Below are 20,363 nucleotides of genomic sequence, written 5' to 3'. Positions count from 1 at the left end.
CGCTCATCTCGTCAGCTGTCCCTGTCGTTTCAATATTTTATGAAACGAAATACGAACAATACCATATATACATACCGGGTGATCCACGAATCGTGACCAGTAGAGATTACTCTGTTATTATCAGTCCGATAGAAAATGCTTTTATCAGATATAGCATGGTTTCAAGAGAGCTTTCACGTGATTATAGCAAAAATTTGTTTGTCTACTATTGTTTTCATGATTTTTCAAGATCACTTTCAATTTTTTGTAAATACACCTATAATTTCTTTACGCCTATCTGTCAGAGGACTTCAAGACGAATTCGATCAGTATCGCAACACGACTTTTACCTTAATTTAAGCGATGTTGAAAATGGTGACGAATGCAGGCGAATAAAAGAGTGTTTAGCACATTCTATGACCTCTGCACTGATAGCCGAGCATGTGTCTACAATTCTGTGTCGCGTATCTTCCGGTGTTGGAGGACTGCTAATAACAGAGTAATCTCTAGTAGTCAGGATTCGTGGTTCACCCTGTCTATTTCATGGCTCGCCAGTTGTGCAAAAACTCGATTCGACTTTCTTTGCGGGAACTATGAAATCGTGGACGTGACACGTGCGACGCTTACGGCGAACGCGTTGATTAATATTAATGTATCCGCGGATACGTCCGCAATTACTGGACACACGGTGGTGGTAGGCGACGGTAGACGACGTGCTGTCTCTGGGAAGAGCGACAGAAGAACCCGGTCTCGTCGCCGAAACTTTGAAGAAAATAAAAACCTGTCCGTTGAACCCCTCAACATCGGACGGGGTTGCTGCAACAGATTTCAGTTTAACGATCCGTGGCGTCGCTTACGTGGCCATCTACTTTGTACCTCGTCTGGAATACCTCTGCGTACTCGTACCGGCCTGCAATTGGTGTCGTTCTCACAGACATTGACGATACACCTCTCTTTGTTCTCCCTCCGTCTCTCTTTATCTTGTTCCGGGTCTCTCTGTCTCTGTTTCTCCCGGTTCTTCTAGCTCTCCCTTTCTGGACGCGAAGCGTGTTATGCCCTCGGATATAAGCCAAGCATGGCAGGCTGCAATGTGCCGGGACAGACCTTGCTTTTGCGATTGCTACATGGGAGAGACATGGTGTCTCGAGTACGAACCAGGGATATAGGAAACAGCTGCTCGGAGATCCGGAGAGAATATCCGCGGAGAAACATTTCGTTGAACCCTCCGAGCTTAAACCCCCTTTGCCTCCCCCCTCTAACGAGTCTGCCCCCCCTCCCCTAGGTAAAAACGAGCATGCCAGAAAATGCTCGAAATCTGGCCAGGGAGAAGATACTAAATATTATCCTGCGGGTTACTGACTCCCCTTTATCCACTGGGCTTCCTGCGCCAGGACTGCTGGACGCCCCATGCAATTTTACATGACGACATACAGCGCGGCGGAGTCGTGTTTTATTCGCGGTAGTGCGATACAAAGCGAAATAATTCAGTGAACTCGACCAAGCTGGGGAGAAGCTGAATATACTCTCGGTAGCCGAAGACTATGCACGTCTACCAAACATTAAAGAAAAAGACTTAGCACAGCCTGTACAATTTTGATTAACTTGATAGTTACTGAAATACGACGATGTTTCTTACATTTATCCGCTTCGAAAGCAACGAAGATGTGCCATAAAAGAATGTCAAGGTAGAAGCTAATAAAGATAAGAAAGTAGATGTCACATAAACATTTTTATACTTCATTCTTACTCGAGTAGTATGCGTATGTGTACAAGGTACGACTAGAAACCAAAGTTTATTGTCTCTAAACGTACGTTTTTTTTTTAGCTTTTCCCTCTGCCCCTTTCAAAATGTGGGGCTTGCTATGCGAGTTCAGCATGCGGGTACCATTATTACTATTCCGGATCGTCAGCAAGCCATTCCAGCTTTTTCTACAATATTCCTCCCGCAGCTTGCGCGAAGAAATTCTTCTGAAATGGAACCAACAAAAATCAAACCTCTTGCGCAAACCGGGGATTACTATGCGAGCGTTTCTGCTTGCCCAGTGCGAGGTATTATCATTATGGTCCCGCGGAAATCACTTTAACTTTTTCTGTTTCGCTGTTACACGAAGGAATGCTAAAACGAAATTAACGGGAAGAAAGCTTTTCACAAAAATACTGAAATAAAAAAATACTACTATCGAGTAGGGGCTGAAACGAGGCACATTTACTGTGTTCGATTTTGAGACTGTTGCTACACTATTTTTGACCTGTTAACGCGTTCACGGACAGTAAAAATTTCAGTGAGCTGAAAAAATAGACAGGCAATTTCCCTTGAAACTAGTTGTACTATCCGAAATCTGATTAGAAATAAACAATAATAATAAGTTAACTGTTATTAGTAATGACAAATGAAATGTATATTAATTACAAAAACAAATTTCAATTTGAAATGTATATTAATTACAAAAACAAATTTCAATTTGAAATGTATATTAATTACAAAAACAAATTTCAATTTGAAATGTATATTAATTACAAAAACAAATTTCAATTTGAAATGTATATTAATTACAAAAACTTAAGGTTGTATAAAATTAAATGGATAAAAATTGGCTTTTAAATTTTAATGCTATAGCATTCACGTCATTTTGCATCACTATGAAAATGAATGCTATAGCATTTGCGTCCGCGAAAAGGGCCCGGTCTTCGTAGATTCGCGATAAGGTAGAGTGACTACATTACCGTCAAAAAATGGTTTTACATGCCTCAAGTTTTCGTCCTTATTTAAGAATATTTTGTCGCTGGTAAAGGGCTCATTCGAAAGAGGAAGGTTCAATCTAGTGCGCGCTTGTCAGGAGCTGCCGAGATTATGCAGATATTTGGTAATATAAGCGTTAGAAGTAGGCCAAAAATTGACGATGTGCATGCCATGGAATCCAAGCATTTTTATGCGATTGGATGAGTTTTCTGGATGAAATCGAGAGCAGCGCGCACTAGAAAATAACGTCAGAATTCATGATATCGATAATACAGAGCAAAAAATGTGTCCAGTCTAGTCACAGACTTAAGACCCGTCGGATCAAGACCAAGGCGGATCTTAAGTCTGTGTCTGAAGGCTGTGAATGGAAATTATTAATTAAAAAGATTGAAGGAGGAAAAATACATTTCTTAAGATCGTTTTAGAACATTTTCATTTTGCACAAAAATGTTGCAGTCTAATAAGAGGTCCTCGAGAATTTCGTTGCCTGTGCGTTCCTTTAGATTTCAAATTCGGGCGAAAAGGTTGTTCCAGCAGAAAATTAAGAGGAACAAGCACGAGCGGAACGCCGCGCCGTCGGTGCGATCGCAGGCTTTTAGAAACGCGGATATCCGTCATCCACCCGCGAAAATACGCGACGGACGTGTTTTCCACGGGTCGGTCGTGGAGAGGAAACGAAAAAAAAAAGAATATAAAACTTGCGAAACTTGTGCATGCAGCTCACAACGCGCGCCACGCGGTGAATAATGCGAACGGATCCGCCGGTAATATGATTTATAGCCGCGCAATAAAATATAGGTGATTCAGCCGGGAGGAAATTGGGAGCCGCGAAGGTCGATCGGACAGGAATTTTTCAAATTTCCCAACGCGACGGTGGCTCGCTGCAAAACGACACCGCGAATGTGTTCTTCCGTAGTATCGCTCCCGAGACCCCCTTATCTCGAGTGACATAACACTCTGCCGATTCAGATGACGTATTAGTAAACAATCGTCTCCTCGCGTGAAAATTATCCGCAACGAAGTCTGCCCCGTCGAAAATTTGATTTGATAACGCGTATCGATCTCATTCATTCGTGCGTTACCCGACTGTGATGTAATTCGAGGCTCCCCAGTGAGTAACGATGTAATTTTATTCATAAACTTGCGGCTGGAACCGGCAATTATGCACCATAATTTGTTTGTTCGCGCTAGTGCGAATTCATTCGATGAATTATTTCACGTGGTCTTTACGGCTTTCAAAAAACCCGAGTAGTGTTCACGAATGGTATTTTTTTTTTTGGAAAAAATTATGCACTGGCGAATGAGGGAATTAGTGTCCAGAATATGAAATAATTTTTCTATGAATTTTTATTAATTTCTGCTGATACTGAATACGCACGGCGTTCGCTTTCGAGGTTAACAAAAATTGGATAGAAAAATTTGTTTATATTCTGTATTGGAACTACAATGAAGTCCAAGTTTTCTTTGGGAAACATCACGGAGATCGTCTGTTTTTTTCTTTTGTGAATTGGGACTGGGAAAAAAGATTCGACCGGATTTGACAGGGGGGAAAAGTGTCCATGGAAAGAAACGCCGTCAGATTGGATTGGAACGGCTTCTAATTACCGATTCTTTCGACGTGGCACTTTCAATTAGCCCGAGGGGTTCAATGACATTACGGCAATGTCCATTTACAAGACACGAGCCGCGACGTCCGCACACAGGCGAAAGCCTGTCCGTGCGCTTCAATCTCGCGAATTCTCCGTGTTTGCGTTACCTGTGTCATCCACCGGTTGAAACTCATTACTCATTTCGGGTAGAATGTCTCTAATTGCACGTTCCTTAATTACTCATACAGTCCTGGCGAGCGCGCGCGCGGAGAGCAGCCCTGGGAAATGAGGACGTAATAAGACGCCGCGCGAGTATGTATAAACAATATACGAACACCGGGGCTGCCCATTGACAGCGCTCGCCGGAAATGGTTCTCGCGATTCTAGAAAGACCGCGGCATTTTTCCGCACCTCGCAAACGCGATTCCGGAACGGTTCCGTTCATTCATCGTCCGGAAACGTTTCGAAATCCACGCGTTCGACGAACGGTTTTTTTTTTTCACAATTCACTAAATGCATTTTAATAGCAAGGTGCATCGATGTGTATCGAAATGACACGCTCTACAAATGACAGTGTTACAAATCGATTTTTATTCAGATTTATGGAATGCGAAAAGTTAGCAAATAATTTAAAATTATATAGTCCTCGCAGAAAGTTCATAAATTTTCGTTTGGATTAAAATCTTTGGTTTAAAGGAACACTGAACACTTGAAAAAGTTAGCACGGTTGCTTTGAACATTTTAATAGTAAAGATAGTCGGTTATACAATTTCAACATAATTCAAGTAATTCTTAGAACTCCTGAAAATTTGGGTAGTAACATTTTTGTAGATTGCGCACTGCATCGTATAAAACTACGAAAGAATGCATTTTTTGCCCCCGATTTGAAATGTGTTTCACTTCGCAGCACGTTTATTGCTGAAATGCAAAGAAGCGTCACAATTGGCGCAGCATCTGTTAAGCAACGATTAACCAAGTTAGGAACGCAGACGGTGGAGCTGCGAAACTAACGCAGTTTGTTTGCAGGGTAACCGTGTAAGACACAATTAAGCGGCGGTGCGCGACGCGACATAATGCGAGGAGTTTTTAACTCCTGTTTCGAAACTAGTTTATAAACGCGTGACTCTACAAAGGAGACGTCAGTCTGCTCCCCGCGTCACTCTTAATACGTTCTATCAGCTTCAAATCCCGTCTCGCAAGCTCTCGTGGTGTAACTCGTGTTCTCAAAGTTCAGCGTCTGTCAGCCGCGTTTCCCGTAATACCGGCGCGTTTGACACGGGACAGAGAGGAAAAAGAGAAATTTTTCTTTTTCTCCGAGAGGCCGCCGCCACGAAGAAGAAGAAGAAGAAGTAGTAGTAGTAGTAGTAGTAGTAGTAGTAAAAGAGGGAAAAGCGAAGAGGGTACCCGGCCGCAAGATCCTCCGCCGGAATTAAAGTTCCCTCGGTCTCGTCGTGGCACGATTTTGCGGCGGGCAGCGGTTTTTTCTCTCCTCTGGCCAGCGCGAATCGTGAAAGCAGAATAATAAACCAATGCGCTCGAAAATAATCCCCGAGATAGCAGCCGTTCCTGGATAAAAAGCGCCGCATATGGCACACCGGCCGGAATTGTCGAAAAAAGACCCGGCGCATCCGTCGCATCAATCCAATTCCGTACATTGGCCCCAAGAATTAAAAGAACTGACGGGAGAAATTTATCGGGTTCGGGATGAAAAGACAATTTACAGAATACTTTAAATAGAACGTTCTGTATAACTTATTTGCTAGGTTAAATCACGTGGGAGAGGGTTTACAGTGTATAGAATCCGTTTTTTAAATAATAAGTTGCCCGAGACACCGAGAAAGTTGATTTTTCTGTCGAGGACACGCCCAGCGTCGACCGCAGCGAATAGCGCAGCGCCACGTGACGGGGCGGGGTCGGTGGACCTGCCCAGTCGGTCACGTGACTCAACACGCACGCGCGTTACTCTCTCATACTGTGCAAATCAGACAGAACCGCGGTAAACTTACGAATTCGCTTTTCCCAAAGAGGAAACTTTTTATGAAAATATTGCACTGCACACTTCGAATTTATTTTCACTCGTGGAATCATTGTATCTCGTTACCAGATTCAAATAACAGATAAGTGATAAATTGTGTATTTTCAAGGCAAACGCGTACCAAATGTTACATACTCATTTTTCTATCGGCAAAGACGTTCAAACACGTTCAGCCCGAGGGCTATAATTACGTTGATACAACGAATTTTTTCGGTGGAACGTTTTCTATATTTTTCTTCGAACGTCAGACCTAAGAAGAATTTTCGAGACTCCGCGGACGGTGTCTGCGCAATATAAAGGCGTCCAGGATTGCTCTCTTCATCGTTAAGGTTCTTTCCGCTTCTGTTCCCTTTATTTCGGGGTCTGGTCAGGGTCGGGTCCGCTTGTATCGACGCGACGTTGCTGGCTGGCTCTGCTCTCTGCATCGGCTTTCATCTCACAGTCCTCTCTCGCGTTTGCTTCCGTCGGTCTCGGGCCGGTGTATCGGCACCCGGAAAATATTAACGGATACACGGTATACATCGGGGGCTGTCTGTCGCTCATTGTACGGCCGCACGCGAATCAATACGACGAGCGTGTTGTTTGTGCAGGAGAAGCCATCGGGCATCACCCGGCGAGCTGCACGTGTCGGCCGGCCCGACCATTTGCCCAATAATCTTTCGGGCCGGCCAAGCCCGGAGACGATTCCCGACTCGACGTTGCGAAACCGCCGACCACGGCCACCGGACCAGAGACAGAGGCGCGTTTTTGTTCCTGCGGTCGACCACGCGGTTCTTTCGGCCATTACCAGCATGGAAAACGGCGTCTTAGGGCTGCCGGGAATAGTCCCAGGCCATCGGAGAACCCTCTCTCCTCTGGCTATCTCGAGAGATTTTAGTCATTTTTTTACTTGGCAACCGAGCGCTCGCAATTTTTGATCGTTTGCGAAGAACGGAGGCTCTTGATACTTTTATTGCGGACGAAGATTAACGACTACACCGCGGACTAGGGAAAATTTAAACCAGTGAACAAATTGAAGGATATATTATTTTCAACTGTGATACGCTTCTATGTAACTTCTGTTTCTTCTGATCGATACAGAACATTTTTATTCTTCATAATTATCCGCAGTCTACGATATTTTTGTCAGTCTGGTAATCCGAGACTGCAAATCCGAAGAAGTTAAAGAAAAATGTTTGCTGTCGCGGTGCATTGCAGTAGCGAAAATTGTTGTACAGAAATTTGATTGGAGTCGTCAGAGACCCGATAAATAAGCCCAGGGAAACGGATAAAACTCGGAAAATTCGCGCAGTATATAACGTATTAAGCCGTGGAAAGAATAATGCGGGCAGAGGTTAAATACGGAGATGGAGCGAAATAGAATGTGAAGATTGAAACGAAGGTGTGGAAAAGTTGAACGAGTGAAGTCCGCCGGTTGCATAAGTTTAGCCGGGTAAATATATGAAAATTTGACGAAGTTGTTCGGCGAGCCGCATTAAGACCAGCTTTCTTCCTTTCTATTCATCGTTCAGTTTCTTTGCGAGCCATCCCGGCCGCCACAGCCACGAAATTGCAATCCTGACACAATGACTTGAACCGGTGCCCGGTGTTCTCGGTTAGCAGCTTACGTGTTTCATCGTTGCCGATGCACACCGCGGGGCTATTATCATAGTGGTACTTTCGTCTCGAAAGGTTTTCATTATCTTACCGCGATTCGATCTGCCTGGATCGATATCATTTCCTTCTTACGTTTCGTTAAACATGTACGCCGCACATTTTCTGATCCCCTTATCTTCGGCAACGCGTCAACGTTTTCCTGAATATTTCACACGCTGTTCCCTGGCTGAACACGTCGGACTTAGGGATATTAACATGTAAGCGACAACATGTTTCTTTTCCGTAGCAATCGCCGTCGGACACGTGTATTTTTCCACTCGCAATTTGCATGGGACTATCGGTGGCTTGGAATGTTCCGTTTATTTTTAACGAAACGGATGACTGTTGCTACTTCTTGCGATTTTTTTCTTGGGTTTTTAAATTGTAATCTCCCACTTAATAATACAAAAAATATCGAAATTAACGATAATGAATATTTTATCGAAATTAATGTACGGAAACTGAAGTTGTGCAAAAACTTACACAACCAAATTGTACAACATAATATTCTACAAATACATAATGACCGATAGACAAAAAAGTAATTAGTCCTAGGCTCTTCGCTTCGAAGAATACATTTCCTAGACAAAGAAAATGATTATCAACGCCGTATTCGAGCCTATAAAATTTTACTATACTTTATGCAGCGACGTTTATAAATACGTAAAGACACACAGTCTAAATATAACATAACGTATCACACCACGTTATTTATTATTTTCCATAAGAAAAAATGTGTTTTTACGATGTAGAACCATCACCAAATGAAAAATTGAGTTTCGGTACAGGTGGTTTCACAAAATTGAGAATATAATGTGCTCAAACAATAAGTCCTAATAATGCATAAATTCTACATAAATTTCTAAAAATTTCTTTCTTTTCTCCGTGACTGAAAACAATATGTGAAATTACACCAAATCCAGGGAAAATTAATATAGGTTTAATATAGACTTTTAGGTGTTCGGAGGATCAAAATAAATGTTAATAAGGGACCAGGTCACCTCCTTCTAAAGGATCAAAAAGTGAAGGGTTTAAATTTCTGTAATTATGATAATTAACACTAATAACATTGCAGGTGGAAGCATAGGTGCTGCTTGACAGAAAGCAGTGCTCATTATATTGGAATGAAAAGGCACATGAAATTTAATTTTAAGGACTTTAATGTTTTGCTGTTAATGAACAAAGTAGTTTGCAATTTGGAAAAATCGTCTCGACAATTTTCGCTGAAGGTGTTGACTGATTGCGCTGTGTTGTGATCGTTGCAGAGGCCTGCCGTGCGGTGTACAGCCCCCGGAACCGGTGCCAGATCCCGATGGCGACAAGCTGGCGACGATCGCGGCCCGTTTCAGCTACTTTCAGGAGCGAAGCAGCTCGCTGGCCACTGCCAAAGTCGATCTCCGTAGGAACATTAACCCGCCGGCCAGGTACAAGAATGCCAGGCCGACGGTCCGGCTCAGGCCCCGCCAGGTGCTCTGCAGCAAGTGCAGATCGATCTGCAACGAGAACAGCGAGAACGTCGACGTCAGCCGGAAACGGAAGCACGACGAGGCACCGCCGGAGCACCACCAGCCCCAGCAACAACAGGTGGAGTACGCTTTGGTTTTTCTAACGGTGCTGTTACGCCGCGACGCTCCATTCATTTCGCCTCGACGCGAAACTCGTTTGCCGTTCATTAACGACTGAGCTGCCGGACCAAAAGACGCCTCGGATTCTTTAGTTTACTGATACCGGAATTCGAAACAACCTTTCTGCTAAATTATTGAATACGGTCATCTGGTTCGACATTTATCATCAAACGACTGCTCAGTATCTGAATAAATACTGTTTTATCATTTTCTTAAAATTTAACTTTTAGGTGGGGTTTGTTAGGGTGGAAGAGATCATCTGCAATGTAAAGTATTCTGGATCGGAAGAATGTTCGAATCCTGAGCTAAAATGGCTTCGCATTAAAATGATTTAAAGAGTATTTACAGAATTAAATACTGATTGATCAAGGAAAATGGAATTTTAATATTTACTGGATTCTGTCTGAAATCTTAACGGGATCGATACTGCATTGATTAACACTAGAACTACCGAACCAGTCAAAATGACTGGTTCTCAATTTTTTCCTTCACAATTACTGAAATTGTAAAAATGTTCCCATCAGAAATGTTTGAATCAACTTCTTTATTGAAGCACGTGTTGGAATAAAAATGGTATGAGGTTCGAATAAATGTAGTCCTGTAATTATTACAAAGCAATAGACATCCGTCGTATTTATGACTCGGTAGTTCTAGTGTTAAATAACATTTTCTGACTTGAAGTAACACGAGGCTTCATTGGATTTTGTTAAAGACAGTTTCATGTCTGAAAGAATTGTTGCCAAAACACCTGCTGTGATTTCATCGATAATGTTTCGAAGCTAAATCGAGAAGCACATTGGGGTTAAAAACTACTTGCTGCGCGAAGATCGTAAAGTCTGTTTAGCAATGCGCATCGATCGATGACCCGTTATTGATCCTCCGAGCGTAGATTCCCGCGGTGGACCGAAAACGAGCAGATGAAGCTAGCAACAATAATAGCAATGCCTCGATGGCAACATAATGTTTCTCTGTAAGAGCGGCCATTGTTCTCTTAAGTTTTAAACTCGTTGTTTTGCTCGAATCCGAATATCACTGCTCTTGGAAATAATAATTGTTAGAGGATAATTATGTCGGAATATCTTCGGCGATTTTCGGTTGATTTCGGTAAACCAAAATTGCCAGAAACGTGTAAAATGATATTTCAGTTATTAGCGTTACATAGGAAATCACCCGACACCTCGGCTAACGAAATGTAGCTTAACAATGTTACCTTACGAAACACGATTATGTTACACCGAGTTTGTGTCCAACATGGCAGCTTGCCCTATATTACACACCTTCCTGCGTCGATTATACAAGATTTGTTCTAATAATATTCTAATCGTCGCTCGGTAATATTTTGATACTGAAATACTCCGTCCACCGACACAGAACTGAACCACAACTTGTTCCTTCTTCAAATAAAAAAGAATTAGGTTGCAAAATCATCGTCCACGAAGGGTTAATTACATTCTAGAGACGGAACAAGTTCCAATAAAAGATTGTACGGTCTAAATTGTGGGGAAGCTAGCGTCGCTTCCCGTTCGGTGGCATGAAAAAAAAAAAAAGGAAAAGCACTTGACGGTTTCGATTCGATTAGGTGACCGGTCATGGATCGACGAGAAGAAGCGATCGCCGTTGCGGCCAGCAGCCGCAAAAAGCCTCGAGAGTACTGTTCTCCGAATGTCAGTCCGAAAACATCACAGAGTCTTCCCATCAGCCAACAAAATCCTCGTCGTCGTCGGCTTTGAGCCCCGACTCGTCGAAGCTAGCACCGTCTCTCATACCCAAAATCTCGAGACTCCAGCCGAACGAGATCAATAACGCCACACAGGGAACCGGTTAGTTGATCCTTTCACCTAAACCCACCATTTTTTACCTCCGCTACCGAACCACCACCGAAACTCCGCATAATCAATTATAATTAAACCTTTTCAGAGAACTTTGCATACCGCAACCGTCCCAAAACATGCAAAAGTTTGACAACACTCAAGTTTCATATTTTCAGAATTTTATTGTAACAAGTAGATACTCTAGACGAAAATTTTTTAAGTTTTCTAAAACTTACAAAAATTAGAATTACTTTCAAACATAACAAGCATCAAGCGATAACAGTGAACCTGATCGACGAGTTAACTCGTCATCCTTGGTTTAAAGATTCAAATCTTCAAACTCCACCCACTCATATTCGTCATAAATGCATAATTATTAGTCATCTATGCATAAAATACGGTCACCCATGGCTGACAGTCAAAATGCTAATGGACTTCTGGTAGATAAAGTGTTGATAAAAAAAAATAAGAAGTTTCGAAAGTAGACAGCGGACACGACCGACGAGTTAACTCGTCATCCTTGGTTCGAAGATTAAAATCTTACAAGCTCCCCATTGTTTCGAACTCCACCCATACATATTTGCCATAAATGCATAAATATTAGTGATGAACGGATAAAATCTAGTCCTACTTGAAATACTAGACTAGTGCGTATTGAATGCATCAGTATATGTCTCAAATGCATAAATCTGGTTCTCATGATGCTCCTAAATTGCAGACAAGGTGAAAATCGCGCCATCGTACTGGAACAACAGACGCGAGGCAGGCGGATCTTCGGTGAACGCGTTAGAGCCGACGGAGGAGAGGATGGAGTCGACGGATTGCGACAGTAATCCATCGATGGCATACTGTGCCACGCCCAGGAGGCTGAGCAGTTCGTCTGTGGAAAGTGCGAAGATCCCCGAAGAGGACGAGAAGAAGACGTTCGCGGCAGCGGATTCGACGATGAGGCCGCGAGCAGGTCGGGTACCACGGAAGAAGCGATCTGTCGGCTCGATGGAGGATCTCTGGGACGAGACCGTGTTCGAGGACCCGACCAGAACCGCCAGAACCACGCCAGTCATTAAAATCTCGTTTGGCGCGCAAGGCGAGGGCACCGTCCTCAAGATACCCTCGAAGATTCAGGATCCGGAGTACGAGCAGGAAACGGACGAGGCGGAGGACGCGCAGACAGAGACGGAGAGGGATCCTCTCGAGCTGCCTAGGACCTTCGAGAACGAGTTCGATTACCGTGAAGACTGCGAAGAAGATGGTCAGGAGCAGGTCGACCCTCAGAAGCAGGGGGTCAAGGACGCTAGCGCGAAGGCTGCGAAACGAGCCCTGAAGAAGGCCAAGAAGGAAGCCAGGAGGAAAATGCTGGGAGGCGTCTCGCCTGCCAGGTCGCCTTGCAATGGATCGCCACGGTACGATTTTCTTGGAGGAATGCGCTGCACCCGCGTGATTGCATTTTCGTTGTATTCTGTTACAGTAATATCTTGATAGACATGGAAACTTTGGAACAAAATGCCAGAAAGCTTTTTTACCATAAGCTGTGAACAATAAAGCAGCTCTTGTGATCAGAGTTAAACAGACAGATACAATAATAAAAATACAAAGAGTAAATATAATGGGTAGCGAAGAATGTAGACAGTAAATATGAAAGAATAGGCAGTAAATATAAAAGTAAAGACAGTAAATATAAAGAAAATAATTCATAATAACACAAAGTACTCTAACTCCTGACTTCTAATTTCTTCCAATTTCTTTTTCTTAACCACATGTGTATTCAATTTTCAGATACAATCCCACTTACGACACGTTATCGTACCACCGGCGCAAGCATAAAGTGAAGCATAAAAAGAAGCACAAGGAGGACAGGAAGCACAAGAGCCAGCAGCAGGCGCACCAGGAGCCATGCCTCGAGACGACCGCGGAGAATCAGCAGAATTGGAACGTGTTGCCGGGTAGCGAGTCGTACACAGCCATAAAAGAGCAGTGCCTCAAGCAGAAGTTGTCCATATCTCTGAAGAGATTAAACACAAATGCGTACGCCAGATGTGATTACCCAGTCAGCAACGCGTCCTCCGGCTGCAAGAGTCCTGGCGCGAGCAGCGACGAGCTCAGCGAACAGGAACCCGAGGTCGACGCTGGTGAAACTGCTCCCGACTTCCCTCCGCAGTCTCATCCTTTGATGATGCGGCTCGCTGCCACTCCTGTCGAGCATTGCCTCACTGCCAATGGCAGAAGAATGGACGTCGGTGACGTCGTGTGGGGGAAAATTCATGGATTCCCTTGGTGGCCTGGAAAGGTGCGTGTCGAGCGATCGTCGGGCTCGTTACTTCCTCTTGTAACTGTACTCGACGCATGTAGAATGAATACGTTTATGTAAATGGTGAACATATACAGTCACTCACAATAATATTCGGACACTTTTCAAATGATGATAACCTTTTTCAGATTTGAAAACGATTTGAAATGTTTAAGAATTACTTCTTTTTACAACTTTTTTATCTGGGCCTGTATTGAACATTTAAAATTTCTTTTTTACTTTAAATTGAATACTATTGTGAGTTACACGAGAATCCCCGCGGGTAGATATTTGCGAAAATTAAAGTTTTGACATTAGATTAAAGGCATTTGGTTAAAGTTTTGAGTGACATTGTTTTGTTGCAGGTTCTTAGTATCACAGTTTCTTGTAAAGAAGATGGTACATCGTCAGGACCCCAAGCCCACGTCGCCTGGTACGGTTCTTCGACGAGTTCCTTGATGTCGTGTGATCAGCTGAGTCCATTTTTAGAGACGTTCAAGGTAAAAGAATTTCCTGATTCACTGTAAGTGTGAACAAGAGATAGTGTCAGCTTCGGAGAAAGTGTAGAGCCGAATAAGGTGGTCGAAAGTACCCTTGAACCAAATTTGGCTGACAATGGATTTGAAAGCTTGCAAAGAACAGATACGTCGTGCCTAGTTTCTACCTTGCGTCTTAATTGGGGGAGGCTAGCAGTTATAGTAAAAAGTGAAATGTTAAATAATTTGTATGCGTCAAGTATATATACTTTTTTGTTTCTAACTAGACGAAGGTGAATAATGTTCAGTAAAATCGTTAGTTTTAGGGTTGAATACAGCGATCCGATTTTCATGATTGCTAATTTGCGTTGCAGACTCGGTACAACAAGAAGAAAAGGGGCCCGTACAAGGAGGCGATACGACAGGCGCAGAACGAGGCCCGAAGTCAGATCACGCCTAACTCGACGAGCAGCGTGCTAAACGTGTGCGGCTCGCCGCGCGAGGTTAACGTCCTCTCCTAAGGGAAGGTGCGCACGGCCACCCGACACCATTCCTTTACTGCCGGACGACCCGTCGGCCAAAAAGCCCACACAGAAATCTCTCCCCGGCGGGTCTCGATGAAACGTCGTGTAATATATAGAAAAAGATTTGTACATAATCTAGCGTTAATGAGACAAAAATAGCTCTTTGGATCGATGTTCTTATCAGTCGCACGATGCCGTTCCCGTGAACCGCCGTCCGCGATGGCACCACGGGAACCCCGGAACCGACTCGCAAACAAAACACGGAGAAAAAACCAGAAAAAAAGAGAGAGGGAGCGAGAGAGAGAGAGAGAGAGAGAGAGAGAGAGAGAGAGAGAGAGAGAGAGAGAATGATGAAGTTGACTGCCATCACTGGCGCGTTTTTTTATCCTCGGCTTTTGGAGCGAAACGTTTAGCCTGTAAGGAAGTATTTAGATAGGTTATATCTAGGTGATAATGATGATGTGTCGGCTCTCGAGAATCATTTTTTTCGTATTAAAATGTGACTCGTTCGATGGCTGGAACACGGGGCGTCGACGCTTCGGCGGCGGTGGTGTGCCCATGCTACTTAAAAATTCTTTATATACATACATACACATATAAACATATATATTTGTATTACGACTTCATTGTGATCATTGTCGGAATATATTCTTCGAGCTGATCCAGTGCGGGCAGTGAATCTTCGATGCAACATGTCTGCCGGACGTTGCCGGTCCATGCGGTCGTTGATGAGTTACTCGATTTTGTCGTACAGCATGATTGGACTGCGGATTTCATGCATTCACCTCTCTGATATTCTAAACCCCTGTATAGCAAAATTACTGAAACAGTTCCATAAGATATCTACCCCCTTCCGGAACGATATACAACCCTTAAAACAAACAAAATCTACTGAAATTAAGTAAAATTCAGTAAAAATAAATGGAACGTTGAATGTTCTTAGAGGGTGTCTATCGCGATTTTTGAAAATATTTTTTAATGCTCCGAATGCATGAATGTTCGCATTCCGATGATAACACGATTGAAAACAGACAATACCTTTGACGAGCGACGTTACGGCGGTTTTCATGGTTATTTGATGAAGATTGCAGAGTGTCTGCGGGCGTTTTAGTTACAGATCGAACACAGCTTTAAAAACGTTAGACTTGTAAGCTGATTCTGGCAACTGGAATTAGATAGAAATCGGAAGGAGTTGGACATTGTATAGTTTATAGTTTATAGAAGAGTATAACTACTTCGGAATTTATTATTTCTTTTTTAAGCGAGTAGAAAAAGACGTTGAGTTATCGCATACGAACGCCGCGGATTTTTCTAGCTAGTCTGCGGCCGTTGTTTTATCGATGAGGACTATCCGACGAAAGATCACGGGTCCCCGTGACACTAATTATTTTCGCAGCGCGACGGGTCGGTGGAAACGACAGATCATTTCGACGACATTATTTTCTACGGGGCGAATCATTTGTCGAGAGAACAGACCGTTGAAAGTTTAACGTAGTACGAAATGGCATTAACGAACAAGTGACATATGCAACAACCTAGGACAAGATAGGTAGCAAAACCTGTGAGCAAAAGTACTTTGATATTTTATATATTTATGTAAAAAAACCACACACAGCTGACGGTAGTTCGATTACCCTTCTATTAACAATTGGTAGACTCTTCAGTTGTAAGATCCATTCTGTAGACTTAAACCGATAACAGAACAACTCTTACAAAGAAATCATACACACACAGACATGTCGGACAGATAGTTTCACTTCGCAGTTTCGATCTACAGAGTAATCTGCATTCGTTACCATCGGAAAAGCAAGACAGGGCACGTGATAATTAATTGCGAGACTCGAAATATGAGACATGTGATATTTATGCTTTCCATTTAATACATTAAAATTATTCGGAGACTGCGAAAGAGCAGTGGGGAAGGACTAGCGACAGAGGCCGAATGAAGGGTAATTAGATTAAAATTTCGTATAGCGCTTCTCGCGGAATATTATGTTACCGGTGGCTGTTTTCACTGCATATCGATTAGGTATTAGGCTGAATATTCTAAATATTCGAGGAGAGTGCTGAACTCTGCCACAAATTTTGATCGAAGTCTCTTTGAAATGTTTCGAAAATGTTTCTTATTGTTCTTGCGTTATAGTGCCTTCCATCATGCTGGTTTCTCCCTTCTGTGAAATCTCCAATGGCAGCAGCTCTTTCCCCTTGATAACATGAGTTCCAATATGCAAGAAATGCGACTTCTAAATTCGTTTCGTCTTTGAGATCAATTTTCTCTGCCTGTCTTTGTTGTTGCCATTCAACCTTTCCAAAATGGAATTTAAATGTCCTGAAAAATTCTGGAAGTCGTCCACGCTGTCTCTCAGTGCATCAGCATTGAGAAATAACTTTGTCCCAACGATTTAGAGACCTTCGTGCACGTTGTTGCGTTAGTTAGAAATCGGTGTGACACGTACACTGCCTAGAATAATCGGAGAGTTACGCCTCGTGTATAGAAAACAGTTGTAGTAATATTTTCCTCGATGCCTAACACTTGCAGACTAACAAATTTCGATGATTCTCTAATTACTCCGAGCAGCGTATGTCAGCCGAGAAAATTGAATCCGACAACCCCCTCCACCCCGAACGATTCCATCCGATTTCTTCGATGTTTCAGCTTTCAAGACTTAGATCTTTATCGTCATATGCTTATAGTTTCGTACGAGTTTCGTTTACGCTTCGTCTCAACACTGCCAGTGAATGCAATAAGTGCTCCGTTTCGAGTTGACGAATGTTAGGAGATGATACCCAGTCATTTTACAATTCGCGATGAATTCCGATTCGTAATCGCAAACGAAGACGTTAGAAGCTCTTTCAATCTCGAAGAGAACAAAGAAGAAACGTGTTCCTTTCGCTTCTATACGTCGGAATTCATCGAGTGCCGCTTAGCGTCCGTTGTTAAACGACTGCGAATGTTTGCGCAAAATGCACGGTCTTGTAGACCAACTTCTTATAGAAGTAAAATTATTTTCCTGTCGAAAGGTTGCTGGACAAAAATGTAACATACAAATTTATTTACACCGTGTTTATTCGATCGCGAGGAAATGTCTGCGGTCTGGAACACGGGGAACACAAACAGAATCATCGCACGTTCATCCGGTGAGCTCGGCGTGTTCCCAATCGTCGATCGTTCAATTTCCGGTGTAGGAGCTGTATTTCTCGTCACTCTCGATCAGATCGGTTTCGCGTCGCGACGATTAGTACTTAAACGTTTCTGACTTTCCAAGACCACTGCCTTGTGGACATTCTTCGGCGGACTTCCGGTTTCGGTCGCTGAAAATTTGTGCCGGTATCCGTGTGTCGCAGATACCTGATATCAGATATTGATCAGAGTTTTAAATCGCAATGTCGGATTACTTTTTGGTGCACCTATGATTCATTGGTGTCCATGGTGTTTCAATCGCGTCGAGGACCGTTCTCCATCGATTTTGCGAAGTGCAATTCCAGTCACGCGTTGCTGTTTCGACCCGAAAACCGATTTTGGCGGTCTACCAATTCGCCCAGGAGTTAACAATGTTCGTACCGCGTCCCGAACGAGTCCTCGAGTTACCTCGTTTCCAGATTCCTCTTCCGTTAATTAAAAAAGAGAAGAAAGAAAACGCTTGAACAAATTGAATGACTCGAACGATCGACCGTAATCGATTAGAAAACCGATTGTCACGGATCCAAACAATTGTTCGCACGGAGAATCAACTTATTTAGTTTCGAAACTAAGCTGTAGATACGAATTAATAAATTCTCTTTTTTTTCATATTTTTTTTTACACTTCCTTTTATTGTCACGGAGAGCGTGTTGCCATGTTTTGTGCGCGGAGAGCTTGGGTGCTCTTGCGCGGCCATGAATCGTTCGTAGCGCGATCGAGATCGAGGAGATGAAGGTGTATACAACGGTTTATCAGCTGGAAAAGTAAATAAGTATTTAGCGCGCGACGGAGCAATTAAGTCCACCTTTCGGAGCGTTGCATAACACGAGTATCTGCGAAATCGGTTTCCGCGAACAGCGAAAATTCGCCTACTTCTTTTCGGGTCAGACATCGTCGACGGAACTGCGTTATCGATTATCGTCACTTTCACCCTTACCGTATCACGGTCCTCATTTTTTTTTTGTTTTCTGCTGCAGGAGTTTCGCGTAACTGCCACGCAAAGTGCGCGGTGGACAGGGGCAGAATCGCACGAAAGAGAAACAAAACCTTCGATTATTGACAGAAAACCGGTTGTACTTTCAATTCCCGATTTCGACAGAAAGTGGATGTTAAATTGTCCCGCTCCCTCCGTGTTCGGAGACGCTAGTGGGTGTGTCCTCGTTGCCCTCGGCTCCAGTGGGGCCAGCTTAGAGCCCCACGGAGCATTTTGTGCCCGTGTCCAGCGTGCGCAGAGAAAGTATCGATGAATCGAGTCTGAAAGAAGGTTTTCGTTTGTAGGAAAATATTGTAGGCTTGCAAAATTACAAGAACAATAAACACGGAATCGATGAGCGACAGAGCGATTCCTTTTCGTGGACAGTTTTTCTAGCGATACTTCTTCAATTAATGAATTTACTAACAAATCAATTACCGAGTAACCCGGAATGTGAAATTTATTCGTTTCACGTGTAAAGCTAGCAAAGCACGAGTCCGAGCGAAACGATTCGGCACAGTTTAATTGCCACGCAAATTTTCGAGGCTCCCGGCTCGAACTTCCGGTTCGAAACTGGAAGCAGTGCCGGGAACTAGAAAGAGAACTAGATTTTTTTTCCGGTGCACGCAGTTAGACGAATGGATGTTTTGCGTGTTGCTCGCGATAACGATTCTGTGTGGAAGGAACAGCGGGAAACAGTGAAACAGAAACGAGTCCCGAAACAAAATGGCGGGGCTCGGGGAATGATTGGGCGCTTTGTTGTCTCTGTTTTTTAATTGCAATGTTGACTTCCGCGTGGATGAAGCCGTAGGTGTGCGCGATGACTCGTGAATTACCTTTTTTCTTTCAATTGTTCGACGAAGCTCGTTCGCGTGACCAGGTTGGAGCTTTGGGTTTCTGGACAATGAATGGCTGCTCGACGAATCTATTGTTTCGTCGGCTACGTTCACGATGGCGTAGTACAAGAGTTTTGCATTTACGTTCGTACGAAGGAAAATTCACTCGACCTCATTGTTTAGCTTAAATAGAGAATTCGGAGTGAGCAATGTTCATAATTTCGAAGATTACGAAGATTAAAAATGATTCACTTGAAGATACAACAATGCTTCGTATTGTCGTATGCAATTGTTTGTACTTTCTGTGGGTGTATCTATGCAAAATTCATTGACCGTTTATTGTTCATATATTCAAAGCAAAATGGAGGAAGCAAGCGAGCAGACCGGGTGCAAGAAAGGTCAGCGAACGAGAGCGGAGAGAATTAGGAAGCGGTGTACTAAGATGTTTTTAAGTAACTGTGATTTTTTCAAATGTTTTATATTATAAGTATACAGAGTGTCGCATAATATGTTGGACCGACTCTAGCCAATGATTAAAATCCTTACAGATTTCCCTGAATACAAATGACTAGATAACCCAGAACCAATACAAACTACAATTAGTAAATTCGACTAAAAATTATAAAAATATTGATTCAACCGTTAGTTGGAAAAATATGATGGATGTACGTA

The 20,363-nt window shown here is 43.1% G+C and overlaps 1 protein-coding gene across 1 annotated transcript in view; it reads left to right on the top strand.

Moving 5' to 3' along the window:
- LOC143358252 (uncharacterized) overlaps window positions 1-18,493 on the top strand; it is a 37,862-nt gene extending 19,369 nt beyond the window's left edge. Inside the window, exons 2-7 of the mRNA XM_076795240.1 lie at window positions 9,244-9,562; window positions 11,183-11,423; window positions 12,133-12,817; window positions 13,191-13,701; window positions 14,067-14,201; window positions 14,552-18,493. Coding sequence (XP_076651355.1) covers window positions 9,244-9,562; window positions 11,183-11,423; window positions 12,133-12,817; window positions 13,191-13,701; window positions 14,067-14,201; window positions 14,552-14,698 — 2,038 coding nt within the window. The 3' untranslated portion in view covers window positions 14,699-18,493. The remainder of the gene's footprint in view (window positions 1-9,243; window positions 9,563-11,182; window positions 11,424-12,132; window positions 12,818-13,190; window positions 13,702-14,066; window positions 14,202-14,551) is intronic.
- Window positions 18,494-20,363: the final 1,870 nt, after the last annotated feature.

The sequence above is a fragment of the Halictus rubicundus genome, chromosome 10, assembly GCF_050948215.1.
Source record: "Halictus rubicundus isolate RS-2024b chromosome 10, iyHalRubi1_principal, whole genome shotgun sequence".
Classification (NCBI taxonomy): domain Eukaryota; kingdom Metazoa; phylum Arthropoda; class Insecta; order Hymenoptera; family Halictidae; genus Halictus; species Halictus rubicundus.
Note: the sequence above shows the minus strand (reverse complement) of the source record. Positions and strands in the feature narration are given on the sequence as shown.